The following is a 27,646-nucleotide window of genomic DNA, read 5'->3' as shown; positions in this document are numbered from 1 at the left end:
GTGGGAAAGAGCTCCCGACCTCTCATGCTTTGCAACTCGAATATTTGTCACCCAAAAGTCAACACTGACATCTTGTATCAGCCCTGGACGTTCAGGAGATGTTGCAGAATTCAACCAAAGGAGAAGGGTGTCTGGACAGATTTATTTGCTCCAGTGCCAAGACAACACAGTTTCACTATTCACATCTCCGCTATGCCGTGAGGTTGGCCTTGCTCACAGTGGTGGTGTTTTGGGGACGTTGCATGGTCCACCATGGCACAGCAGAGCTGGGTTCAGGGCTCTACCAGCTGGAAGGTGGAGAACTGATCCGACCTCACCGCACAAGTGTGCTTCTGATGGACTGACTGTGTCACCGAGGCAGTTTCCTTGTAACAGGGCAGTGCAGCTAAGCAGAATGAGCTGCATCTTCGCTAGGGACGCTTGCCAGAATAACCTGCTGATGTTCCTATTCCAGTGGAGAGCCTGGAGGCAGCCAGGCCTTGCTAACAGGAGCTACTCGTTGCACAGGATCCATGCCGCAGCCGTTTGTGGGGTGCTCAGGGCCCTGCAGGGCTGCGTGGCAGAAGGGCAGGGGGGTCCATGCCAAGTGCGACACAGCCATTTGTGCAACATGCTGCTGCGGCAGCCCAGCAGAGCTGAGTTTATCATAGTGGGGTTTTGCCAGGTCAAATAAGCTGCGCCGGCGCTGGCCAAAGAAAGCTTTGGGTGGCTACGCAAAATTTGGCTTAAAAAACAGCCATCAGCAGTGAAAGCCTTTGCTAACTGTTTATCCTGAAGGTCTCCTGTCATGCCCAGCCTGGGGTACTCGGCACCTCCCAAGGCTGCACCCACGAGCTGCATTTCCCAAGGATTTTGGAGGTTGGCCAGGGTGAAGCCCCACTTCCCCGCAAGCCCTGGCTGGCTGGGCTGCACCCTCCGTCGTGGCACGGGCACCTGGAATAGGCAGCGTGGCAGCAGAGACACCCATCACCCCAGCAGCCCTTTGGGGGAGAAAATGGATGCAAGCCACGCAGCCAGATGTCAGCTGGATCCGGCCCTGCTTGTGCTTTAATGACTGTGATAAACCAGGCTTGAAGTAACTTCTTGTACCTGAAACCACAACCTGCTTGCTTCACCCACGAAAGCTCAGACTCCAGGGAAATCTCTCGCCGAGGCCCATGCGGTCTGCAGGACCCCGTTGGCTGACGAAGCCCTTTGAAACGCTACAGCCGCTACACTGGGCTGCTGCTTGTTTGCTCTCTGTGTGCGTGTGAGGGCATGCCTCGAGCCGCTTCCCTGCACGGGCAAGTTTCCTCCCCGTTTTCGCGCGTGGTTCTCTTGCCTGGGCGAGAGGGAGACAAAATATTACATCTAAGCGACAAATGCAGGTGCTAAATCCCCCCCAAAACATCGGAGCCCAATGCAGGAGGGTGCACAAAACCAACCGCGGCCGCTCCCAAACGAGCTGCCCCTTTAACATGGAGGTGTTATTGCAGAAACTACTGCTCCCAGAGTACAGCGCTTTGTTTTAATGTCCAGACCGAGAGCCTGGCCGGCGCCGCAGCGGCGCACGCTGGGGTGTGTAGTTTCTCCATAGCCCTGGCTTTGTGGGGAAGGGGAGCCGGGGGGAGGGATATGAAGGGAAAACACCCCAAAATTGTGCTTGGCTGCTGGTGCTGGGCTTGTAAAGGCGCGGGGTGAGGAAGAGCCGTTCTCCCAGCCTGCGCTCGGCTGCGCTTCGTGTCTCTGGTGCGGTTCTTCATTGCCTTTGTGCCAGCAGGCCCCGGGTGGATGGCTGCTGTTTCGGGCAGGGGGGGCTGGCGGCTGCCTGGTGGCCTCCCCGCTGCCCAGCGCAGGCCTGGGGGTGCCCAAGGCCGGGAGCCGTGGCGGCGGTGTGTGTGGGGGCTCAACCACAGCCCCGTTAGCCGAGGGAGCGTTGATGGCAGCAGCGTGGGGCTGAGTACGGCCTGCGCCCCGCAAGCCCAGCTGGGGAAGGGGCCACGCTGAAAGCCCAAGGCCCCTGGGCCCGGGCCTGGCCCCAACCCAGCCCGGGCCCGGCCGGGGAGCGGCGACACCCGCGAGGGGACGCGCAGGAGGGTGCCGGGCACGGCCCGTGTCCCCCCGCGCTGCGCTCCCGGGCCGGCGCGGTGCGGGTTTGGCGGGGGCGGGGGGGAGAAGGGGCCGCGGGCAAGGCCCGGCCCCGGCCCGGCCCGGCCGGGGGAGCGGCGGCTCGGCGCCGCTTGGAGCGGCCTCGCCTTCCCGGCGTGCAGCGCGGCGCCCGTCCCCGCCGGGCCGCCATGTTGTCGGAGTGAAAGGCAGGGGGAGAGGCAGGCGGCGAGCGGCCTGGGGGGGGCCGAGATCCGTCTTCATCCTACCGCTCCGCCCGTGAGTATCGGCACCGGACCGGGCCCCCGGCGCGCCGCGCACCTCAGCGGAGCCGCCGGTGGGGCCATATTGGTGGGGGGGCCGGGCGGAGCGGCGCCAGGCCGCCCCGAAGGCGAGCGGCGGCGGGGCGCTGCGCCTGGCTCTCCCGCCCGGCTCCTTGTAGGCGCTCGGGGGCCGGGGCCTGGCCCCTATTGTTACCGGGGAGGAGGGGGGGGGGCTCGACGGACCCCCGCCTCCCGTGAGCGGCTCCTCGGCCGCTCGCCGCCGCGCCCCGGCCGGCAGGGAGGGGGGTGTTATTGTTGGGGGGGGGGAGGCCGCGGGCCCATCCCGGCCGGGCGGCGCCGGCGCCCCCCGCCTGCCTCCCCCCGGGCCCGGGCCGCGGCGGGGGACCCCCCCCGGGGCTCCCCTGTCTCCCCGGGGGGGGGCCCAGTCCGACCCGCCGGGGAGGGCCGAGGCCCCGCTTTGTTGCCCCGGGGGGCCCGGCCCGGCGCTGCCCCGCGTTGGTGTGGGGGGGTGGTTGGGTCCCCGTCCCCCCCGGCCTTGGGGGGGTCTTCGGCGGGGCTGGGGGGGGGGGTCGGTGTCCCTGGCAGAGCAGAGGGACGGTGCCTCGCAAGTGGGAGGGAAGGAAAACGCAGACAATACTTTTTGATGTGCTGGGTGACCCTGGGGTTTTTCTGTTTGTGTGGTTTTCTTCCTTGTTTTTATCTCGTTTTCGGGTAATAACGGCGTTTGGCCCTTTTTAATTGCACGCTGGTAATTCGAAGAGTCTGCCTCTTGCCTCAACCTGAGAAATACTCTGAAATTTTTTTTTTTTTTTGGTCAATGTTTAATAACTTTGTTCTGAGCAGAGATTTTATTAAACAGATCATGAGTAAGGAATTTCCTTTATTAAGAGCGAGGGAGGTGGGGTAAGGGGTAGAATTTATCTTACAATGTTTTACCTCTGGTTTAAGCAACTCGGTCGGTGATCAATTTACCCGCTTCCTGCTGCGTCTCCCCAGGTTTTCAGGAAAACACAAGGTTTAACGTTAAAAGTTCTTGTAGGCCACACAGCTTGTGAACAATGGCTGTGCTTTAATTTCCAGTCTAACTTTCAAAACCAAAATCCAAACCCACCCAACCCAAACTCTCTTCTAGTTTGTGTTTGAACTTTTTGAAATGAGGATCTCATGTGCCTTAATTTTTTAATAGGATCTGTTATTTTTAGAGGAATATTGAATAAGAGCGGTGAAGCTCTGAACGCGTAGCTGTGCGCTATGCGGATTAAAGCCACTTTATTCAGCGTCGTTGCCACTTCTGCTTCAAACTTGCTTGGGGATGTCTCCGAAGTTTTTGTTGCTTGTGGGGCCTCCCATATTCTAAAGTATTTTGCTTGTAATGGTAACACAGAGCAATTTATTTACATGCTATGTTTTTATCAAGGGAAGAGGAAAATTGTCTGCTTTGAGTGCTTTGTAGCCATGTAGAAGCCTTTGTTTGTAAATACGTAACTCTTCCCAGCAAATGGTTTACCTAGAAAAAGTTTATTATGTATTTTTATGAAAAGTTTGGGAATGAAAAGGGTCCTAGTAGCCATTAGCAGTGGCGAGTCTTGCAGCTGCCAGTTAGCTTATGAATGTGCGTTGTGTAGGTGACTTAACATATTTCTGATGCTCTGTGTGCTTTGAATGACAGGATTCAGCTGTCCGCTACATTTAACATGGCATTTCTATAAAAACACGTCTTGGAACTACACTTGAACTACCCAGAATGCTCTTTTCCCCTTTGCTCCCTTTCAAAATGTCGCCTTTGCCAAGTTTTTCTCTTGTGTTTGGAGCTGCCTCATCTGTATTAGATGAAAGAGGAAGCGTCTGGGAGCAGGAGGCACTTGTGCACATCTTCATAATACCTTTGCTGAGATTTTCTAGAGTTTCAAAAAAACCACCAGTTTTTACAGTAACGCAATTATTAACGGTCTGTGTGCAAATTAAACTAGAAATGCATTTGTGCTGGTGAGCAGAGGGGCCTTGCAGTACGCTGCCTTTTGAGGGAGGGAAGTAAGGTTGTGGCTGTGCAGACTTCCACTGGCAACTTTGTACCTCGTGGTATTTCCACTGGAAACAGGGCTTGTCACAATATATAGATACTTGAAACTTTTTGTGGATTCATAGTATCTCTCTCTAATTTTTTTAAAGACTGCCCCAAGATTACTTTTGTAACCTCCTTTCATAGAGGCTGCTCAGATTTCATTGTCTGCCCCTAATATATAACCCAACTTGGTGGTATGTGAATTTCTTACCAGTAATTACTTAATTTTTTTTTTCTTATTGCATAGAGGAGCTTTATTGCTTCATTTCATGTTACTGAAGGATTTTGATGATGTTTATTAAAGGGAAACTAATGGGAAAATGCCATGAAATTGCAGTATTGGATTCTTAAAAATCAGTGAAGATTTAGTAATATCTGGTGTTGTCACAGTGTTTTATGAAGTATTTGGGGAAGGTAGTGATTTCCAGACTTTTTGAAAGACAGAGGAGCTAGTTCTGTTAAATGTTGCTGGTATTTAAGTTGTGAAGGTTTTTGAATATATAAAAAGCCTTGCAGAGTTGCTTCTTTATGTGTCCATGGAGGTTGTGTGTGTGTGTCAACAAATACATGTTGTAAGTGCAGTTAAAAAAAATCTCTCTGCAGTTCTTATAGTAATTTTCTTCTGAATGTTAACACTGTTCTCAATTAGTGGGACAAACTTGACTAAGTTTGATGAAAGATAGGATTTGGATTTTTTTTGTGTCAAGTTTCTCTCTCCACTGTTAGAAAATTGTTCTTGGAAGTTGCTTGTAGTAGTTGACTGTAGTTCAAAACTACTATGATGAGCATAGAGGAAACACAGCCGCCTTTCAGGTTGTTGGAGCTGCTGTCAGGATCAGGGCCAAGGTTTACAGCCACCAAGGTACAAGAGTAAAAGCATTCTCGTGCTGGTATGCAGCTGTGGTGGGAATACATAAGGGCTGCCCCCCCCTCGCCCCCCAGTTTCATCCTTGTAACTCTCTGTGGTATTTGTGGGGTTGCATTTAGGTAACTGAAGTCATAAACTAGCAATCTTTCTAAAAAATAATAATTCTGACTATACCATGCCTTTGAAAACAAATTCAATTTGTGTGTGTGCTCTGCATTGGCTGAGATTACATAATGGGGGAAAACACTTTTCTATTCACATGTGTAATGTCTTTATTGCTCTCGGGATCAGCTGATAATGTTGTCTTAAAATAACAAACAAACTTGTGTGTTTTTGTGCTGCTATCAAAATATTTGGGGGGATAGTAAATTATTGAGTTGCTGTCAGCCTAGTCTGCCAGTTGTCCTGCACGCAGATGATTTTGGGTGTGTGCAAAGCATTTGGGGCATTTTCAGTGTTGGATGGTTTCCACGACTTGTCCAGCTTTCCCCTGGTGCCATCGACAGCGGGACCAGCACTGCTGGCTGCTCTGGCTCTGGAAGGTTCTGCCGAGATCCCAGGCACCGAGAGGTTAGCTGCTCTTTTCTCCAGGGAATCTCGTACAAAACGTGCCAGTGCGTTTTACCATCTCATGACCGAAGCCAGCTTCTGAGTTTGCAGGAAGAGTGCATATTGTGTTTGGGACTTAATTAACTGTATAAGCAGAAACCCAGTATTTTAAGTTTGCATTTGAAAAAAAACCCAAACCTGTTGCCTTGATGTTTTGCATGACTGAGTGAACACATCGTGATACAGTGGGACTTGTGTATTGATTGAAGATCTGCCTCGCAATTTGTCAGGTGTAAACAGCACGGCAGGCACTGATGGTGTAATTTGCGTTCCACCGGGTTTTTCGGGGGCTTTTTTCTAGCAATTTTCTGTGGCAGCACTCCAGTTGGTATTTTGTCCATCGCATAAATTGGCATTCTGATTTCAGTGTAATGGGCACCTTACATGAATCATGCGTATACTGATAACACTTTGCAGCACAATATGTGGGATTTTTGGCTAGCGTGCATTTTTATGTGATATTTTAGTTGCTAGGTTAATGGAGCAAATAACTGTGTTAAAAGGCGTCAGATTTGGCATCATGATGTCTCCCTGCCAGTGTCAAGATGGGTGTGTTATTTAACACGTAAAGCTGAAGCTGTGAGGATTTCATGTTTTCCTTCTCTCTTTCTCGCCGTCTCTCCCCCCTTCCCCTCACCCCCCTGTAGGTGTTGGTGGAATGAGCGTTGCGTGTGTTTTGAAGAGAAAAGCAGTACTCTGGCAGGACTCGTTCAGCCCCCACCTGAAACAGCACGCTCAAGATACAGCTAATCCCAACATGCCTGTTGTATTGACATCTGGAACAGGGTCCCAGGCTCAGCAACAGCCAGCTGCAAATCAGGCGCTTGCAGCAGGGACACACTCCAGTCCTGTTCCTGGATCCATAGGAGTTGCAGGCCGCTCCCAGGACGACGCTATGGTGGATTACTTCTTCCAGAGGCAGCATGGTGAGCAGCTTGGGGGAGGAGGAAGTGGTGGAGGCGGCTATAATAACAGCAAACATCGCTGGCCTACTGGGGATAACATTCATGCAGAACATCAGGTAAAAAAAAAAAAAGTTCAATGTTTCCAAACTCAACACCTGAACGCATCGGGCTTATGATAGATGCTTTTAATGACACTTTTTAAAGCTTAAGCTGGTTACTGTGTGGTTGGATAATGGCAACAGTTGTACTTTTTGTTTTCTCTTTTCAGGATTGCTGTGCCTTGGTAGCTATAAGCTGAAACGTTTCTGCTCTTGAGGGTGTTGAAATCGCAATCCACTCTCTGTGACAGTCAAATGCATGTTTGCAAAGTTTATTATTCCCTTTATTGATTTTTTTTTTTTTCGGATGTGTGAACCACCATAGCAGTGAGTGCTGCTGCTTTTCAAATCTGTTGCTGTAGTTAAATAATTCTTATGTAATGGTATTACAAAACTGCCAATGCATGTAGGTTGGGCTTTTACCATTCCCAATATTGAAAAACACAGTTCTGGAAGTTGCTGGTAATGTGTTTTCCTGGGTTTCTTTGCTTGTTTGTTTTGGGGTTTTGGGTTTGGGTTTTTCTGGTTATAATTGGGAGGGGAAGGTGCTATTAATGTGCTTAGCTGAACTGAGAAGAGAACAGCCTTAAGAATGTCATGGAACAGTGCTTTCAGAAACACAGCTAACTTCTTACATCGACATAACATTTCTAAAAGGGTAGTGGGCCAAAATGTGTCTCTGTAGTAGTGTTTACTAGAAGTCTTTTCAGTAGTTGCATTGTCAGATGTGCTGTGAGTTAAATGGGTGTATGACTCACTCTAGCTTTCTGGCTGTGACCTCTAAGTAACTCGTCAAAGGAGGAGATGTGCTTCCTCTTCTAAAGGAGCAGAACTTAAGTGTAAGCACATTTTAAAAATGAATGATTCCCACAAATACTGTCAGAGCAGCAGACACAAAGCTTTTGCAACCTTTATGAATATCTCTTGCCTCTAGTTTTTCAAATAAAAGCGAACAAGCCCTTGTTCCTCTGCTGTGCTTCCCCAGGGGATGTGTTGCCATCAGGACCATTTAAAAGCAAACATTGCAGTGAATTTTGCAACATCACTGAAGTCAGTGTGTACATCACCAAAGAAGTAAACCCAAGTGTCCTGTCAATTTGTTCTGGAAGAAAAATGGCATAAAATACTGCAATATGAACTAAGCAGCCAGAAGAATATTGTAGTTATTCCCTTATGTGGAAACACAGTATTTAGTTAACTATTAACTATTCAGTTAACTTTAAAGGAAATAACTGCATTGAAATGAGATGTAATTTTTCTGTTAAGTATCCAAGTTTTCAGTCATGAAATGTAAAACTTGTTTCAAGAGACCTTGATGGAAGAGATCTTAATGTGCTTATAAGTTGTGTAAGAAACAGTAAGAAAAAATTTCTTACTGAAAGGCTGCAACTTTTAAGTTTTTCAAATAAAAACTATCATGCAGTCTGGTGTGGAGGTGTTTGGGCAGGGACTGCTTTTGTTTGGACATTTTGTGGAAAGATGACTTAATGAATTAAAATGAACTTCATGAAATTCTCAATCCTCTTTTCCTCCAGCTCACACTTTCATCACTCTTTCTCTGAAAATCCATAAAAACAAAGACAACAAAACTCACTGGAGATGGGGGGACGGGGACAGGACACCCAAACCTTGTGGTCATTAAAAATTGTGCTCGTATTTGAACTTTCTGTACTGCATTCTTTAATAACCAGAAGACTTAAACTTTCACTCGAACAGAAGAATCCTACCTGTTATTGAGACTTGCCCTCATGTCAGTAGATGTGTTGCTCTTCCTCAGCTTGATTTTTCTTCAGTAACTTCTTGAATGAAATGATATTAATGAATGTACCACTAATGAAGACAAAAACCTCGTTAGCTTACAATAGTTTAAATGAACTTTTAAAAAAATAACACATGTATTCTTTGGAGGCAGAAAACTACTGAGAAGGCTGTATGGACAAAATATGCCTGCAGGCTTAAGCTCACAAGGTTCTGTGTGATGCTTTCATCGTTTTCCCCCATGTGTTCTGTGATCTGAAGCTTGAGAAATACCCACTATAATACAATTAACATTGGGACCTTATCTGTTCTACTTCCTGGTGGTTTTTGCATTGGCTGTAATGTATGTGTCACATAGTCCTGATGTGTTGCACTCAGTATGCATCCTTAAACCAATCTTTGTGTTTAATTTCTTCGAAGTCAGCTCTGAGATGGGGCAGTAACCCTTTTCTCATGTGTCTTATTTGATACCATATATTCCAGTGATTGCTGGGCAGTTTTATCTGTGTGTTTATAGCTTCAGCCTTTCTTGAGTGCCTGTTTTTCCACGGTTCTCTGTTTGCCTCGGGGGTTTTACTCATGGGAAGCAGAATGCAGGATATATGTAATCCTAATACTGCCATTCCTTTTGACTTTTTGGCCACCTCTGCATCTGCTTCTTAAATTCTAAATTCCTTGGAGCAAGAACTAGTCTTATGCATGCAAAATAATTTAATTCAGTTTGAGCTTAGCTGGGGTAAAATTGAATTTATCCTGCAAGAATAGAAGTGGAAGGAAGTGCTGGGACATGCAGAGAGGTGGGGAATCATTATGGATGTCTGCTGAGTCTCAATTTCCTATGGATACACTTATGTTACTGTACTTTTGATTTTAGACTTTCAAAGATAATGCAGTGAGGGCCCTTGCCTTGCTGCCTTGAAGACTGGTTAGGAAACTCAGTAGATAAAAGATAATGGAAAGTCAGAAAAAATAATTATAGGGTAATATAGGTTAATGCCTGCCTAGAGCTTGGGAGGTCGTAATTAAAGGTAGAGGTTTTTTTTAATTGTTGAATCCCAGTTTCTTCTTTGTTACGTATGCAGACAGACATCTATCTCTGTCTGTTGGTGATACTACTCCAGTGATTTTTACCAAATGATAGCATTTCGTCATGTGTTATTAAATAGCTATGAGTGTTGTGAGTCAGGACTTATTTACGGGATCCTTGCTTTTCATTTTTTATTGTGCTGGCTGTTCCTCCTTGTCATTTGTTCATACTTTGACTAGCAGCTCTGAGAATTGAGCTGTAAGTGGCTTTACTAGGGATGACTTAGACAAAGTTTCGTTGCTCCCAAGGAAGTAGATGGGGTTCTCTTGTTGAGAACAGAAAGAAAATGTTGGTTCTTTTTATATTTTACCTAGAAACTTTCTCCTTCCTTTGCATTTTTCCCTTCTCCAGAAGGCAGGAGAATAACTGAGTTTTTATATAAAATTAAGCAATTAAAGATGCTACTGTCACTTTGCATATTTGGGTATCAACGATATGTCATCCACACAAATGGCATATATTATAAATTCCTCTTTGTTCTTGCAGACACTGTAGTAATGGTTGGAATCTCTGAACTCCTAAGCAAAATTCTAGCTGTCTGCAGCTACAGATACTTAATCACAAAACTTTACATGGAAGACACTTTCATCAGCCAGGTCTTGACTGCAAAACGTAGTCTTCTCTTTTTATCCACAAAAAGCAGCAAGATGGAAGCTGAGTGTCGATGTCCACCAGTAATTCTAAGATTCAAACTGGAAGAGGTTAAGGCTGTCATTCACTTACTCAGGCTCTTTGGGCAGACAGTTGTGCTAGTAGCACTACGGTGTTTGTATGCTCTTTATTCTGCATAAAAATGGGTAGAGATCAGAACTTCACATAGGTGAGTGAAGAGGTGCAAGATGACTCCTGATGAGTAATGGCCTAGGTTGGATTTGTCTTGATTATGAAAGGTTGCGTATCTCATTACAAATCCAAACAGCCATCTACTACTCCTGTGAGGAATGAAAAGATGGTCGAGAGATTCAGCTGGGAGAAGTTATCAACACTGAGCAGGTTTTTAGGAAAATTGGCTGGGTTTTCTTGGATGGGGTCTCCTGTGGCTTGTGAATGCGTGTATGTTCTTGAACTAGAGTGAAGAGAGAGTTTCTCTCGTGGTGGTCCTTTCTGAATTACAGTGAATGGATATACTTAGACTGTCTGAGTTGCAGTTAGGGTAATGTGGGAGTTGCTTAGTAGAAGCAAATGATTTTAGGGATTTACTTTCTTTGAGAGCATGTTTAATTAATAATTTGAGACAATAGAACTCTGCAGGGATTGTCTTGTTGAATGTGGGGAATTTTTCACATAGTTGGTGAAGAATAGTGAGCAACTGGGCTGGGACTGCGTTTTGTGCTCAGTTTTGCCTTTTGGCAACGTGGGTGTGCAACTTCTTAACTGGGAACTTGCATTCAAGTGGAGACAGAAGGTAATTCTCCTGGTAGCTGCTCTTCTAGAGCGCTGCTACTCAAACTGTGCTGTTTGCTGCTGTGAAAGTGTCTGGATTTGACGTTGTTTGACAATGCTTGGTGCCTGTTGGCAGGCACCATGACCAGAGTTTGTCTTGGAGTTGTGGCAAGGTCCTCTAAAAAGATCCTGGCAGCTAAGGAAGCAGAAGCCCTAGCGTTTGTTCTTCCAAAGTGAAAGCCTGTTTTGAGTGATGGTTAACTCTTCAGGACAGAGATTTCCTGATCTGCCTAGGGAAAGCACCTAGTATATGAGGGCTGCAGTGGTCCAAATAATGTGGCTTGTTGTCTGGGCTAGAGTTGAAGGCATGGAGCAAGTTCTTAATCGCGTACACCACATGATAGAACACGTGACTCTGTTCTTGAAGAACGTTTTCTGATAGATGTTTTATTAAATCTGTTGAATTTTCATGGGTACTTCCTTGTATGACAGTGAAGTGGTTAGGGCTTTTCCTAAGTTGACACTGAAATGGCTGTGCTAACTTGATACCCAGATAACTTAGAACATAATGCATTGCTGAAATGAAATGTCTAGTTTGGCTGCTTTGTTTTGCAGAGATTTCCCAATAGTAAAGGGGTATTTCTGGGGGGAGGAGGATCAGAACATTTCATTTAGTTTTCTGCTTTACATTGTCCTTTGAAAATTCCTCCTGAGATACATTCATGAGTAGATTGGCTAAATTGGATATTTAAGGTTGGTTATTGGAAAATCCTTCTCTTGTATAGGGGACAGAAAACACCCTGAAATCTTCAGAAAGTCAGTTTAAGACTCTGCTTCCTCTGAATCTGTACGTTTTGCTGTCCTTGACAGGCAGTTGCAAGATATCTGGCTCTAGTTGGGATTGCACAAGTGACCTGATGTGCTGGCTTTCAGATTTCTCTGTGGTATATCATCTTTGTAGTCTGCTTCTTTGCTGTGGTGCTTGCTCAGGAAGAGCAGAGGTATTTTCATACTATTGAATTTGTGAATTTCAGTGCTTCAAGAAGACTTCAAGTATTTCAGTTAATATATTGGGCCCAAGGGTGTTTTGAATAGAGCTTTATTAGAGCATAGCTTCTGCTTGTTTTCTTCCTCCCCTCTCTCCAACTTTGCTTTCCCCTTATCAGCTTTTTCGTGGTTTGCTGATCTGGTGTGACCTATCTGTGCTTCTGCAGAACAGGTTGTGATACTCATAGCATTTTTGTAAATGAGTGAAACTTTACAGAAGATACAAGCCATATAATCCATCCACAGTAGCTTCTTCCTTGCAAACTGGCACGGTTAATTTTCACTGCTGATCGAAAATCTCCTTAACAAAGGGCTGTTCCAGAGCATTGAATCGAGTGTTGCCTGTGTCTGAAAACTTGCTTATAGGTGTATGCTGAGACAATTTTAAAGCTGTCTTCTCTGTATGATGATCTTGTGGGTCTGCAATGAACAAACTTGCCTTTGTGTGCGGATGTCATGTGATGCTGCATTCCCTCCTGTCAAGCGATCTGCTCTCAGATATCATGTTACTCCTCTTCCTTTGCTAAGGGTAACTTTTGTTCTAGGGCAGTTGTTTTTATTGGGAGCATCTGGCCGTGTTACTTACCTTGTACTGAAGCTGTGCTTCAGACCTTGATTCTGTGCTGGGGTGAAACTCCACTGTTGTTAAACCCTCAAGTGAGCCCTTCGTCCTGCTGCCAACAGGCGCTGTGGCATGGGGCTGCTTGCATCTGTTTCTGACAAATACTGAGCTTCGCACTGGCATGAGACATTGCTGTGTCCCTTCTTTACACCTTTTTCCCTCTGAATTTAAACCTTAGAAGGTCAGAGTAGGGGTAGGAGTGAAACGAAAAGCCCTCCCAGGGGTCAAATGAGCCAGATCTTAGTGTAGCCCTGAGTGCTTGCGCAAAAACATTGATCCAGACATGCACCTGGGAAGCAGAAGACTGTTTTCCCAAGGTACTGCCAGCTCCAGCAGGGCAAAATTAAGGTTGCTTCTTCTGTAATCCAATATTTTGGAAGTTTGCACCCCAAAGATATGTGCCTGAGACATCGCAGGGTAACCTAAATTCCACGTTAATGAAGCACTTCCCTTGGTGAACAATATCTGAGGAAAAACATAATTAGCTAACTAAGCCGAGCCACTCTGAAAGGCTGCCTTTCTTGCATTTATTTCTGTACCCTGAATCATTAATCATCTTGGCTAAATGCCATGTAAAGCATTAGCCAATCTGCAATTTCAATAGCTTTTTGCTTTGAATGCTAATGGTAGTAGCAATTCTAATGATGAATCCTTTACTACAAAAATAGTAGTTAAACCACCTAATCCTGTCTAATACTTGTGACTTCACATTCTTTCTTTACCGACTATTGTTATAGGAGAGGACTAAAAATAGTGCTGTAATCAGTTGATGGAACAACATATTTTAACCCTGGATCTAGTTGTTAGTGGCAAGCCTGTTGTTGACAGTGTGCGGTGCTTTTCTTGTTGTCAGCTGGTAAATACTTTTTTTTTCCTCTCCTAGATACTATATGTGTGTGTGTGTGTGTGTATGCATGCAGGGTAGATATTATTTAAATAACGTGCTATGTGAGCTGTTCAAACAAGACAAACGCAGGCAGTCTCCCACAGCTGAGTAGGAGGCATTTGTTTCCATCGGAAATTTGTAAACCTTTGGTTAATTTAAAAGGCTTTAACAACTTGTGAGTATATAAATCAAGTGCTACAAGTATTTAGGCTATTCAACCAGCTATATTTTTTTTTTCTTTCCTCTTCTCCATTCTAAGGATGTTTTATTCAGGCAGCAGCCTGAATGTTTTTGATATTGTTCTTGCTGCCTCAATCCTGGTGTTCTTGTAGTAATGTCAACCTTTTTTTGAGGAATGTTTTACTAGAAAATAAAGAGGTTTGGGGTTGTTTTGTTTTGCTGTTTTTTTCTTTTTTTTTCTATTACAAATTGAGCAAGACTTAAAATGTGGAGGCCTAATGGATGGAAACTTTACAGACACTTGCCTTTTCACGGTTGCAGAGTGCACTTGAGTTCAAAATAAATAAATATCCAAGTAATAATCACACTTTTGAGGTGCTCTAGGTAAGCGCCCATAATGTACCTGTGCAAAGAGGGAGAACTTGTAATGTCTCATCTCTTGTCTTCTCACAGAAACAAACAAATGCTATTCATCTTAGGAGCTGAGAAATCGTAACGTTTTGATCTATCCTGACAAGTATAACAGTAACACGATTTCCCGCATTACTCTGCAGGAGTAGAAAAGGAAAACAAGTGGTCTCATAGCAAGGTGGTCCCATCAAGCTTGTGCAGAGCTAAAATTGTTGGAGGGCTCCCGCCAGGCTCGCCAGGAGCACAGGCATCATCGGCAAAGACTGAAGAATGACCCCTTCCCGTGGATTTGTGGTCACAACGCCTGGCCCTTGCCTATGCTTTTGTTTGCCAGGATGGCAGATAAGTTTAGGGTGATTTGTCCAGAATTCCTTATGGTAGTATCTGTGGGATACACTGGAGTTCGTTTGCTTGGCTGGCAGGACTGAAGGCTGCAGTCGACCCTGTAATTTACTGTAGATCAAAGAAATTTTGAAAGCAGCCATTTACATGTTCCAACTTCATGAAATCCTGTCTCTGCAGTTCCTCTGTTTTAGCAGATGCTGTCCTGGGGGTTTTGCCTGCTGGTCAGAAGTGGAATTGGGGGACAGCTGGGGGCTAGATAGGTCCTGGCATAAGAAAGTGCAGGGGAAGGAGAAAGGCAGTCTTTGAAATGGGGCCACATGGGTAGCAGCGTTAGGGAGAGGGGAAATGGAGAAACTGGAGAACTGAGGCTTACAGAAGCAGCCTTCATTTGCTTTGGTTACCCTATTTAACATAATTGGCTTAATAGAAATAGATAGTTTAAGTCCTCTTCAATTGCTGTTACCGCTAATAAATGCAGATATTTGATCTGTTTAATGTTGTCCAACATCAAAAAATAAAATAAAAATCATAAACCCTCAGGCTTCATGGTACACTTTTAGAGAAAATTTTTTTAGATCATCAGCTAGAATATTTCATCAGCTAGAATTTTTAGATCATCAGTTGGTTATTTCTCAGCTTCTTTTTCTCCAAAGGATTTTCTAGTTTGTTTGCCTGTTTTTTCTCCTGTATGTTTGGCTTTTTCTTCTTTGTTTAATTCCACCTGTCCTTTCTCTTACTGGGAGACATCACTTACATAAGGAGGAAGAAAAAATCCTTTGTGATTGAGAGTGAAACTTAGCCTTTGATAGTTTTGCTGTGCGTCTGTCTAGGTGAATATAAATTCTCCATAAACGAGGCTTCCTTAATATATAAGGCTAGCGTACAATCCCCTGAGATACCTGCAGACCATGAAATGTGATACAGTATTACACTTCGAATTTATATGTAAAGGTCATATTAGCAACCATGTTTGCTTAATATAAGGTGCAGTATTAACACTGATTATTGACATTAATATTTACTTAAAATTACAATTCAGCTACTTTTGCTGGTAGCTATCAGTTTGGGGAAAAAAAACCCCTTGGATTATTCTAGAATAAAAAATATGGTACTGGAAATCCAAAAGGTAAATATACTGTTGCTCTCGTTAATTTGTTAGGTCCTTCAAATCCCTGCTTAGTAATCATAAGGACAGTTTGGGGCCCCAGTTCCTGTTAATTTAACTGACTGCAGAATTCCTTCTGACAAGTGCCATTTAGCCCTGTAGGCCTTGTTGTTTGCTAGGTTAAAATTAACCGGAGTTTTCAGTACCAGCAGTTCAGTGTGTCCTATCAGGTGCTTGGGTTTATTGCTTCTTTCTGTGGGCACACTGGTGCTTTTGCAGGTTTCCCCTGCTGATCCTTTGCTGCCTTGCAGCTTTTTAGTACTGGGGACATCACACCCTGTTTTGGGATGGCTTGTTAGAGGTGTAACAGAAGAGGTTTGGTCCTGGTCTTTGTCTGTAAGTTGTTCCCTCTGTTCTCAACCTGTTTTGTGAGCAATTCAGACCCTTGGGTCTTTGGTGATGCCTGGAATGATTGCCTAAGTCTGCTTTGCTCTTCTATAAGAAAAAAGTTGCAAAACTTCCAAATGCTGGCTATATCTGTGACAGAGTATGTTTCGAAGGGGGTGTTCAGAGGCAGGGAAAAGTGTCTTGCCTGGGTTTGTGGTGTGGTAGCTGAGCAGCAGGTCCTGTACTAAATGGTACCAGCACATAAAACATCTTTAGCTGCTGGAATATTGCTTTCTCTGTTTCTGGTACAGCTATATAAATTCAAAAGTGTTCCAGATACAGACAAGAACCTAGTGTCTGTGTAGCTTTGGGACCAGGAAAGCATTTGCTTCTGAGCTGCTGTCATTGAGTTTTGCAATGGTGAGGCCCTCTAATCTTATTTAAAAAAAAAAAAGTGTGATTGTCCTGTGTAAGATGGCTACCTGACATAAATTAGCTGTGTGCTGCTTGAGGGGCTGGAAAATCCACAGTGAGTATGTTTGATGCAGAGCTGCTGAGAGGCTCTTCTGCTGTTTGGGAGGTTGAGTCTTGAAAGTGGCCATTGGCCTAGAGAGAAATTGGTTTGCGTTGTTGCAATCTGCAGTAGGTGAGAGCAGAAAGCATTCTGTGGTTTGGCTTGTCCCCTCTAAAATAGGCGGTGGATATCTGCTATTGAAACTTGGAAAGGCCTCTCTAGCCTCAGCATGTATGAGGCCAAGGGTTTTTATTCAGGAGACTGAAAATAAGATTTGGAGGTCTGACCTAGAGTGAATGTGCAATGAATAATACAGCTGTCTCTTTATTGCATGTTTTTCGGAGCAAGGGTGGAAATTGGTTAAGAGGGCTTTTGAGAGACTGAATTGGCTTAAGCCTTGGTGAAGCGAAGCAATCTAGTGGGTTTACTCCAGTTTCTCAGTGTGGCTCGTAGTCAGTGCACTGGGCAAATCTGCTTTGGGGTATGCGCTTCCACCGTGCAGCCAGGAAATTATTTATGAGTTGGTGAAGTGGCTATAAGCTGGAGTGTGTTACAATGACACATTCATATATTAGCGTGCATGGAAATTACTCTTCTTGAATGAGATTTTCATTAATTTTGGTGAGATTTACATAATTCCTGAGTGCATACGCAGCATTTAATGTGAAGGGGAGGAATGTTCTTGTGCAATGAAATTGTTTTGTAACTCTCATTCAGTACCAGTGTTGCTGATGTACAGAGCCTTAATTTTGTTAAGTAGGCTTCAAAAGCAAGCTTGCTGGTTTTCTGCCTTATCAGAAGGAACAAGTACTCTTGACAAGGTAGGGAGGTCTGTTCTTGGTAGTTGGCGAGGATGTGCACTTTGCATTTTGCTTTGCAGAGTTGGCTTGCCTGGAAAAGGCTGAAATGGGGGTGTGACTGAGGGGTGCTGCTGGCTAAGAGCAGGAGTCAGGTTTTGTTGGATCACTTATGAGGCAGTTGGGACTACAGCTGACATCTCTTCATGTGATTCCTGACGTTTCTCGAGATCACCTCTTCCTCCAAGGAACCAGGTTGTCATGTCATATCCTGATGTCAGGGCATTGATTCCTTGTGCAGCCAAGTTCTCTTGGTGTTGTCTTCTGGATTTCTTTCAAAACTCTGGTTCAGTGGTGAACCAGATTTTATGGTAATCAAATCTCATTGACATTAGCACTCATCTATGAAGAAGTTCTTTCTCTGCGGACCTCCTTGTTTCTAGTGTTTACACCATCGTGACTGCTCTATGTGTTTGTGTTTGTTATGGGTCAGTGATAGTTAACAGGAATAGATCCTGATGAGGTGGAAGACCATCTATATAATTTAATTACCATTTCAGAGTATGGCCTGCCTTTTGGAATGCTAAGGTGTAGGAAGTCGTGATTTTGGCTTTATGTTCTGCTGTTTCAGAAGCTATTTGTTCATCTTTCAAAAGGAAGGAGACCTGTGATATTTGTGCATGCTGTGTAAGAAAATAAGGTGAAGAGGTGTTGCTATTTAATACTATAGAAGTGGGGAAATGAGAAGAGGACCTTTTGAGTACAGCCTTTAAAAACTGAAAAATAAGCTAGCCTGTATCATAAACAAATAGATACAGTGATGAGTAGAGATAAAGGAACTATGTGACTGAAAGGGCCTCAAAATTGGCAATTATATACAGTTTGAGTATACAGTGCCTGCACGAAGACCTGATTTAGAAAACATTTTTAACCATAATTGGTAGGACTGATGAAAGAGAGATGATGAGGGGTGTGACTTAAAGATCTGTAATGAATAATTTCTTCCATTATCTGACCTCTGATAGCAGATAGAGAAGCTGATATTATTTTTTCTGCTTTTGATAGTGACTGGGGTAAAGTGTATTTGGGAAGGAGATAGAGACAGCCTGTTTCTACTGTGTATCATTTAACAGGGAGATTAGGATGGCAGTTTGCAACCTAAGACATGTTTAAAGGACAGGTTCCTTCAGCCCTTGCGAGGAGTGAAAATAATAGCGCTCTGTTAACTGTGCAGTTCAACCAACCAGGTATGAAAAAGCTGGAGTGCACTTTGCTTTCATGTTTATCCCCCTTTTTGCCCTTTACCACTCTTCTTATCTTGGTCTCTGTATCACCTCTGTAGTAATCAACTATCATGGCATCGTTTGAAGACAGACATGCTTCTCCACACTAGAAATGGACAAATGATCAGCACTGAGGAGAGCTATGTGTGCTTACTGGACTGTAGGTCTTGGAGAAACAGGAGTTGCTAAATTGTTGTGGTGTTTGGTGGGGGATCGTGAACTTGCATTGAAGGCTTTGACTGTTGGAGATGATGTCGTTTTTAGTTACACCAGCTCTAGCTTCTCCACCAAGAATTCAGGGCAGCATGGGAGCATGGCTCAACACGTGGATGTAACTCACATATTTGTGCTGCTGTAATTGGTTTAACGAGATGATAACACGTTTTTCTACTCAAGACAAATGTTTAAACAAGACATCTGTGAAAATGTTCTTGCATTTAATATGAACAAATAAAATACACAATTCTAGCATTTTTAAAAATGTTTGGTACAGTAAGGATGACCATGTAACATGCCGAAGTACCATAAAGATGGGTGAGGGAAGGGGCTGAGGAGTTGATTCTTGATCAGAAACTGCCTGCATGTTCTGCACAGGGCTTTCACCAGGGATGTTAGTGCAACTGAAGTTGAGAGGGGAGCTCTGCTTGGCAGTGGGGAGTTGATAGGGCTGGGATATGACAAAAACAAAGTACAAATGTCTCTTAATACCCTTTAAGCTAGGAAGGTAATGATTATATCTTTCTAGCAGCTTTATTTGAGGTTCCCATAGCACAACATCCACCTTTGGGAGTTTATTTGTTTTGGGGAAGTTGGGGGACACGCACTAAGCAGCCTTTGTTTCTCCACTAGCACTTTCCACAGCACTGCAAGTCCTGGATCAGTGCCATTGTGGCTGCATCTGTGGTTTTGCTGGGATGTTGCTTTAGCAGTGAGAGTAATGAACATCACCTACTGAATCTCTTTGTATAGCTTCTCTATTCCTCAGATGTCTCATTGAAATAATAATTTGCTGCTGTTAAGCTTTTGTGGCTTGGCATGTCTGGGGGTTGCAGCACTTTCCATGAGTTAGACTTGAAATGCTTCACAGAAGAATTAGGTCTTATTAGCTTCTGTCTCACACGAGGCAACTGAGATACCTTAGCTGGCAGATCAGTGATGGAATTGACAGTGAAGGGAAGTCCTTGGTCTTGCCTGGCACTGTAGTTTCTGGAAGGTGGAGTCCTGTTTTCACTCTGTGTGTTCGTCACTTGATGTGATAAGCGTCACCACAGAAGGTGGCAAGACTGAGGCATAACTGAAAATAACTTTCAACTGAGATACAGTAATAAGAGGATACTTTATTTTTAAACTGTGATTCTGAGTGACTGGCCATTGAGGATTTGTGAATTACATAAATATGTATTAGATAATTTAACAATATGTTACTGATCTTCTGCAAAGTAGTATTGTCACAGAACAGTAGAAGAATTCAGAGTGGAGGGGACTTCTGGAGGTTATCTGTGGTGCTTTCCCTACATCTGATATTCTTGGATGAGGTCTATTGAATCTTTTCTTAAAATAGAAATAAAGCGTAATCACAACAAAGTCTTGACTTCGTTCTGCTGGAAATAGTGGCATGAGTATCAGAAGTCAGGGTTAAGGTCAGTGAACATGGTGTAACTGCTTACAGCACTGGTCACTGGCAGCATGGTGCGTTAGCATCTAAACCAGTTTTTGGTTTTTTCGTCCTATAAATCACCCATCAGGTATTACTGGGTTCCTTCCCTTGGCCTAGAGGAGGCTGTGTCCAAATCACCTGCAATGTCTTCAGTGGTGACATGACTAAACACTGCACATTAAAAAGAATCCATAAGGGACTGCAGTGAACAGAGTGTGTGGATTACTCATAAATAAGTGTTTTACAAACTGTTACCCCTGCTCTAGCAGAAAGGTGTATCAGATCTGTTGGGTAGCAGGGATTATGTAAACATTGAGTAGGAGGTGTGTAGTATTGCCTATGTGCCATCATAAGTGTTTGTGGCTGTTGTAATAAGTGCTGCTTTGATACAGGTGTGTTATCTGAGGAGGCCAATAATTTAGGCTGAATCCTAGCACGTGGTTGTACTTCTGTGCTTTCTTCTCAAGCCCATAGTTGGTTTTTTTTGGGGGGGGGGGAGGGGATTGGTTTGGTTTTTTTTTTTCTTTGCTTCTGCACGTGTGTTCAATGGCTGCATCTGTAGGGACTTGCCTGGATGAGATTTGGGAATGAAATCAGAAGTGTTTTCTTGCATTTTCAAAATATCTGACTTATTTAGCTAACAGTTTTAAGTTGCTGCTTTTTTTTTTTCCTGTTCTAATTCAATCAATTTTCATCAAACCATGATCCAAAGCAGAAAATGGCACAGCTGGCCAAGTAAATGTATAGCTCTACAAGTCCTCCAGGTGAGCAAGGCCAGTGTCAACTCCCAGGGCCCTCCTCTTGTTCCTGCAGTGCCTGAGCTCTGCCCTGCGTGAATCTGGAAGGACTGCTTCACTATTGCCTTTCCCTTGCATGCCTTGCCTTAGCTGGGGCCCCCAGCATAGCCACGGAGCTGCGTGGCTGCCATGCCACACACCGGCAACCTCTCGGGAATGAGAAAAAGGCCATACCCCCTCAGGGGTTTTCTTAAGGTCTTTTGCAGCCCAGTTTGTGCTTCTGGATTTCCAGTTTGAGACATTGTTGTGGGTACAGTAACTAAAATAGGCAACTGATCTTAAGGCATTGCTTGCTCTCCTTTCTTCATCTCCTGCCCCCCATTTCAAATGGTGTTATTTCATTTAATTTGTTTTTTGTTTCTACCATTGTGTTTTTCATATCAATGTAACTTGAATATAAATCTGCCTATTTTATACAAAAGTCTTTACTTGATTTTCACCTGAAAGGAAATTATGCTGTCTTGCTTGCTTATGCATTGACTCCCTCACCTGAAATCATGCAACTTACTGTGAAATATTAGTCTTTGCAGTGAACTTAACAAAGGCAGTTGCATTGGACTTTGTGTGTCTTAAAAGTAATTGCTAGTTTTTCCTTTTTTGTGTGTGTATAAATCTAACACTATAAACGTTGTAGCTTCTGGGAGTCTTAAAGGTAAGTCATCTTTTGGAGCTCAATAACCTCGTTATATGCTGTAATATGGAATGTAGCTCTCAGTTTGTATCAGAAAAATTGCTATAAACTATGATTATCATTAAAAAAACCACACACACAAGCATTTCCTCATGTATTTTTCTTGCCCGTCTATAAATAGGTGCGTTCCATGGATGAACTGAATCATGATTTTCAAGCGCTTGCTCTGGAAGGACGGGCTATGGGAGAGGTAAGTGAAAGGCCTATAGAGAAAAGTCTGTGTATTTTGGGGGGAGGAGGAAAATAAATAACAGTTTTTGAGGCTGCTGGAATGATTCTGAACTTGAGAGCTCTCCATTATGACTGTGAAGCTTGTGTGTGTGTGTGTGTGTGTGTGTCCGTGTGCACTTTAACAAAAACCTGTCAGGCTGGAATACATCTTAGTAGGAGGAACAGCTAAGCCCTCCACCTGTTGTATCATCAAACAGTAAAATGGTGGTTGTAAAAGAACAGTTAGAAGTATGTCTTGTGACAAGTGTTACAATACTTGTAGCATGTTTATTTTGGGATCCAGTGATCTCAGACCCCATAATATTGTGGGTTTAGTTGTCTGTCATTGTCTGCTGCCCTGTTTCCACTCCTGGCCACCTTTTGGCTCTTGTCATAAAGCACAGCACTGTGTTTAACGTTTAAAGTAACTGGGCAACGTAATCAAGGGCTGCAGAAGTGATAAGTGCTTCGGACAGGTCAAAGGACTGAGCAGGGAGTTGTCAGATAATGGGCCCTTCAGTTCTAACTTTATAGAAATCCAGTGAGAGTTATTTTAATCTCACAGGGCAGTAAGGAGGTGGCGGATTTGGGGGAAATGGCCATTGGTTTTGTTTGAAAAGAGAGAATTTACTTATTTTTAGAGTGACTTGAAAGAATAGCAAGTTACTGTAGTTGGCTATGTTAGGTTCCTGCAAGTTGGATACAAATGCTTCTTTTCCTTGCCTCGTTCCCTTCTCCTTTATAGTCAATCTGTTTAGAGGCTTGTGGAAGAACAGAGATGAGAACATCATGTCTTGTAGGAGGATATTAATGTGTGGCAGGTAACCTAGATGCAGGTCTGTTGTTTTGGAGAGACTTCCTTTTTGCATTCCTGTCTGTCAAGTTCAGGCTAGTTCATTTTCTCCATGTTTAGTCCATCCTATCTCTGTTACCTAGTTTATGAGCCAGCCTAAAAATAAATCCCTAGAACCCAAAAATTACTGTTGTGGAGAAAACAGCACACTAGGACTGTTGTGTGGTGGGATTCATAAGAAGATGCCCTCTCTCAGATGAAAGACCTCAGGGAATTCATGGTGCTTGCAGCTTAGCTTCTCTCCTCTCCTCCCTTCCTTCTCTGGAAGATCGTAATACTGAGTTGCATTTTAATTTGACAGTACTTGATAGGAAAATCTCTGTTTCTCTAGGTTATGTTAACCTACATTGAGACTATTGACTAAGAGTAGATGAAAATGATTTACAAAGGAGAAAGCATGACATTAAAAATCTGTCTAAAGTTGCTGAAAAACAGCTGATGTGCCTCCATATGAAGCACGCCAGTGGAATGACGGGGGTGTGAATGTTCTGTGAATATTATTTTTTAACACCTCACTTGGGCAAGACATTCATTTTCAGATACAAAGCCTACAGGCTCTTTGAAAGCCCATTAAGAGTAAATACAGAACTTGTTTTGTACTTAATGTGGCATTAGGTCATGTTAGCTTAAATGCCTGAAGGCATTCCTAAATATGCTGATTTTTACCAACTCTTAGTTTATTTAGCCATTTCTTGAGAGAAGTGAGTTTGGGTTTGGTTTTTTGAGGATGTGAAGTTTGCCTTCCAATGATGACTCACCCTCCCCCCCTTCTAACGTGTGATGCAGAAAGTTTTGGAGATGGCATTCTTTTGTCACTGGGCTTTTCCACATGCTGGAATGTGCATGTTTTTCCAGGAAAGGTGACATTTTGCCCTTCTCTCTAAGCTAAGACACTATTTCTTGTTTCTCTTGGTGTTTTTCTTCCTCAGTCCCACAGTTTTCTTTCTTTATCCATTGAATTTTATCTGTATTTCCCCAAGATATTTCAACATAGATCCATCTGGCCAATTTAAGGAACTATATAAACTGAGATCCCCACAGGATATGCATATTGGCTTTCAAGACTGTGTTCTTCAACTACAGACTTTGATTTTGTGCAGCATGCCCTATTGTTGTTTAGATGCCTTAGCAAGGCACTGATGGTTTCCTCCCTTCCTCCTGTTCCTGGAATGTGAAGGAAACTTGTGGAGAAAGTTCTAAGAAAAAATTTAAGTCTGAAATAAATGAGGAAAAGAGCAAATTTTATTTGTATTTCTTGATCTTGTGTCTTCTGAGCTTTACCTGCAGGAAGTGTCAATAGTCTCATACTTTTGAGGTGATAGTGAAAAACCTGGAGGAGAAAGATGAAGAAAAGTGTTTATACATTTAGTGTATCTCTTTATCTTGTTTTCTTGCTGCTTAGTAAGCAACATCATCATAATTTTAGGGACTTAGAGGAGTTTGTGCCTCTGAAGATGTCAGAGTGCTGGTAAACAGTTAAATCTCTTCTCTGGATTTTGACAGCAGGATAGGTAGTATTTGGTGATGAACAGATATCCTAATCTGGGGAAACTAAGAATAGTTAGAAACCCCACAACTTCCATCTGCCTTGTGGCTGTTTCTATCCTCAAAATCCCACCCTCCCCCACTGCAAGCGGCCTTCTGCCCCCCTAAATTTCTGTATGAGTGGAAGTGCAATACTTTCTCAAGTGTGAGATTGAAAAGAAGAGCCACAGAAACCCTTTTGCTCCACTCTAAAATGGAAAAGATTTGGGCCATTGATAGTGAACATGGTCAATAATGTTGAAAGTAGCCTTCTGAAAGACTCCCCTTTTTAGCACTTTGTCCAGGTTGTTAGCTGTAATGAAGGAAGTCATCTTGGAGCCTCACTACAAGTCACGTAAGCGTAATAAAATCTTCACTAGTTTCGTACCAAACTCCGCTTCTTAGCATATGTTGAACTGGAAAGTAATAAAAAGCAATGGTTTATAGCAATTGGTGAAGAAAGAGAATGGCGCTTCAGAAGTTGTATGTAGAGGCCAGTCGGTTTTGCTGCTTTAGCTGCTTTGGACCAGAACGTGTGTCCATGCTGCTTGTCTTCTGAGGTCTTTGATCACACGGCAGTGATACTTATCTGAGGCTTAACATGAGCTATGCAAGTTCTTTCTTTTCTGGCCTTTGAGGCAGGGGAGCTGAATATCTGCTTTTCTTCGCTTAAATCCCTCTTATCTGTAGCTTTGCAATATTGAATATTCGTGCACTGTCTTTTGGGGATAGTGGACAGTGCAGAGAGACTGTGAGGTGGTGTTTGTCATCAGTGCATTACATGCATTTTGAACTGTGGCAACATTATTGATTTGGTAGTATGTTATGCTGCGAGATAAGCCTCTGTCTAGAATAAAAGAGCAGCTGGGTGAGTAGCTAGCTGTAACTTAATCCGAGAGGGTGGGAGGAGGATGGGAACAGAAAGACATTAGGCAACTGGTAGGTACTTAACTTCAAAAATAGAAGGAATTGGACCAAAAATTTTGAAGTATGAATATCAGAGGTAACAGTGAATCTCACCCTACACTTGAAAAGAAATGCTGGTAAGAAATATTTTCCACTTCATCAGACGAGCATTTAATTATTGCTCTCTGCTGCTGTCGCCCGCGGGTTTTAGTGCTGGAGTCTAGTGTAGGTCTGGCTCTGGCCAAACAGTGAAATTGCTACAACCCCCTTGTTTCTTTGTAGCAGAGCTCTTAAACCTCAAAGGCTGAAGTGATAGGTGGTTCACCACGCACACATTTACGTCCCCTTGATGCGATTGATTAGGTCCTAGATAAGTCCCTGCCTCTCCAGTGACAAGCGCTTTTTTTTAAGCAGACTTGTTGTGACACTGGGCCTAGACATTCTTGTATCTGGTTTAAAAAAAATAACCGAACAAAAACCAAGCAAAAAAAACCCCACCTAAAAAAACCCCACATGACTCTGCTTTCCCTGCTAATGATGCCTTTACTGTGTTCTCATAAATTTATGATTCATTGGCAGCTGGGCTGGGGAGTATTGTCAGTTTTTGAATAATGTTTCTGGACAGTTTTGAATGTTTCTGTTCAGTTCCCCACCCCCCTCCCTCCACCCCCCTTCAATTTATCTAGCGCTAGCAGCATTAGAAATGGGAGGATTGAAGCAGTGTTTGAAGTGTGATGGTGCCACAGCAGCTATGCTGGCACATCAGGATGGCTCAGTGCAGGGTCTGAGAGCACCAGAACCAGGGCAAGAGCTGAGCAAAAAAACTTGCCAGGAGATGGTTAGGCTGGCAGCTGTGGAGGGACAGCTTACAGCTGCAGGGCCAGTGAAATGCAGTTAGACTGCTTAACAGCTTGCCATCCTGGCAACTTGGAGATTTTTTTTAAATTTTTTTTTAACCTTCCCCACTATATGCCCAATCTTATGATCCTGCCCCTTTTTTTGGTGTTATCAGACCCTCTTGCGAGCCAGTTTAACTCCCTGAGGTGGCAGAAAGCTGCCTGTTCTTTGAGACAGGAGAGCAAAAGTTGCCCTTGAGGCAGCTGTCACAGGTGGCATTCCATCTTGGATTGCTTGTTGTGTGCTCAGCCTCCCTACCTTGTTTGGTTTTTAGATGGCAAGTTTTTTTAGGTTAGATAACATCTTAGTGTTTGTAAACCTGCAGTGCTGCCCAAATGTGACTTGTAAATACATGCTCTGCCTTCTCCTACCTGTTGCTGCAGATAAACTGAGTTCTCCAACTGCACAGATGGCTTCTTTTATCTTAATATTTGGCTTGTCTGAAGGGGATCAGTTTACTTAATTTGTCTAATTCATAATCCCATCTCAGTGGGATCTATATGCACAGGCTCTGTACTTGTTCATTGTAGAATTGCTTTTGTTGATGTGTAAGTCGTCCCCTCCCCTCCTCCCTGCTCTGCTAAATTGAATATTGGCCTAACTCTCTAAGTCCTCTGTAAGAGGGCTTAGAAGGATTATTTTCATGTTAGATAGGGTCAATTTTAATAAAAACTGGGGAACAAATAAACTAGTCTCGTTCTAAACTGCTGCATGTTCTTTTTTAATTTCCAACCTGAAGAACGGGATGATATTCACTTGAAATAATTTTGTTGGTTTGGGTTTTTTCCATTGCAACTGACAACTTTCCCCGAGGAAAAATTAATTGTCTTGGCAGCCTGTTGCATAATTCAGTACAGATGATTACTGTTTGCTAAACCTCTACTTTTGGTTGGAGCAGTTCTTGACAGAACAAGGACCCCCATTGCCATCTGTTAGTATTGTCTTTTGGTTTTTCTCCTCCCCAGTATCTGTAAATACATCTGGAATCTGTATGTGAAATAAACATTTGTATTCTGTTTCTTTCTGCTTGTGGTACAGAGCTTCCAGAAACTTTCTGTTTCTGGGGGGAAAAGATTCAACTATAGGGGACAGAGTTGTAGTTGGCTGTGCAGTAAGGGGGTGTGTGTGTGCACTAGACAGTGAGTATTAGGATTTTTTCTAATCCTTGTCTGTGATTCACTGCAAAACCGTAAGAAGGTGTTCGGGTGCAGTTCTTCAGGATCTTGGTGGTAAGTGGATGTGTCTTCACCCTTAAGAAAGGGGCAGAGGGTAGTTGAAACAATAAAGGGCTAAATTAGTCTCAGGTTGCCCTCCAGCCAGAGGAAATGGTCTTGCTACCTTTTGTGGTAGTGACCCAGTTTGTATGGTCAGGAAAATTGAAATATTTATTTAAAT

At 43.7% G+C, this 27,646-nt stretch overlaps 1 protein-coding gene across 10 annotated transcripts in view; it reads left to right on the top strand.

The window, feature by feature from the left end:
* The first annotated feature begins 2,210 nt into the window (after nucleotides 1-2,210).
* PUM1 (pumilio RNA binding family member 1) overlaps nucleotides 2,211-27,646 on the top strand; it is a 79,321-nt gene continuing 53,885 nt past the window's right edge. For 8 of the 10 annotated variants that reach the window (XR_011328064.1, XM_069803379.1, XM_069803371.1 and 5 more), the window contains exons 1-3: nucleotides 2,211-2,364; nucleotides 6,556-6,929; nucleotides 21,983-22,051. Coding sequence is in view for 9 of the 10 variants with exons in the window: in XM_069803379.1 (XP_069659480.1) it covers nucleotides 6,567-6,929; nucleotides 21,983-22,051 (432 nt within the window). In the remaining variant the exon portion in view is untranslated. Of the gene's footprint in view, nucleotides 2,365-6,555; nucleotides 6,930-21,982; nucleotides 22,052-27,646 lie in introns of those variants that run through there. The other 2 variants (XM_069803377.1, XM_069803376.1) reach the window with 1 other exon arrangement.

Source organism: Haliaeetus albicilla, chromosome 16, assembly GCF_947461875.1.
Source record: "Haliaeetus albicilla chromosome 16, bHalAlb1.1, whole genome shotgun sequence".
Taxonomy (NCBI): Eukaryota; Metazoa; Chordata; class Aves; order Accipitriformes; family Accipitridae; genus Haliaeetus; species Haliaeetus albicilla.
Note: the sequence above shows the minus strand (reverse complement) of the source record. Positions and strands in the feature narration are given on the sequence as shown.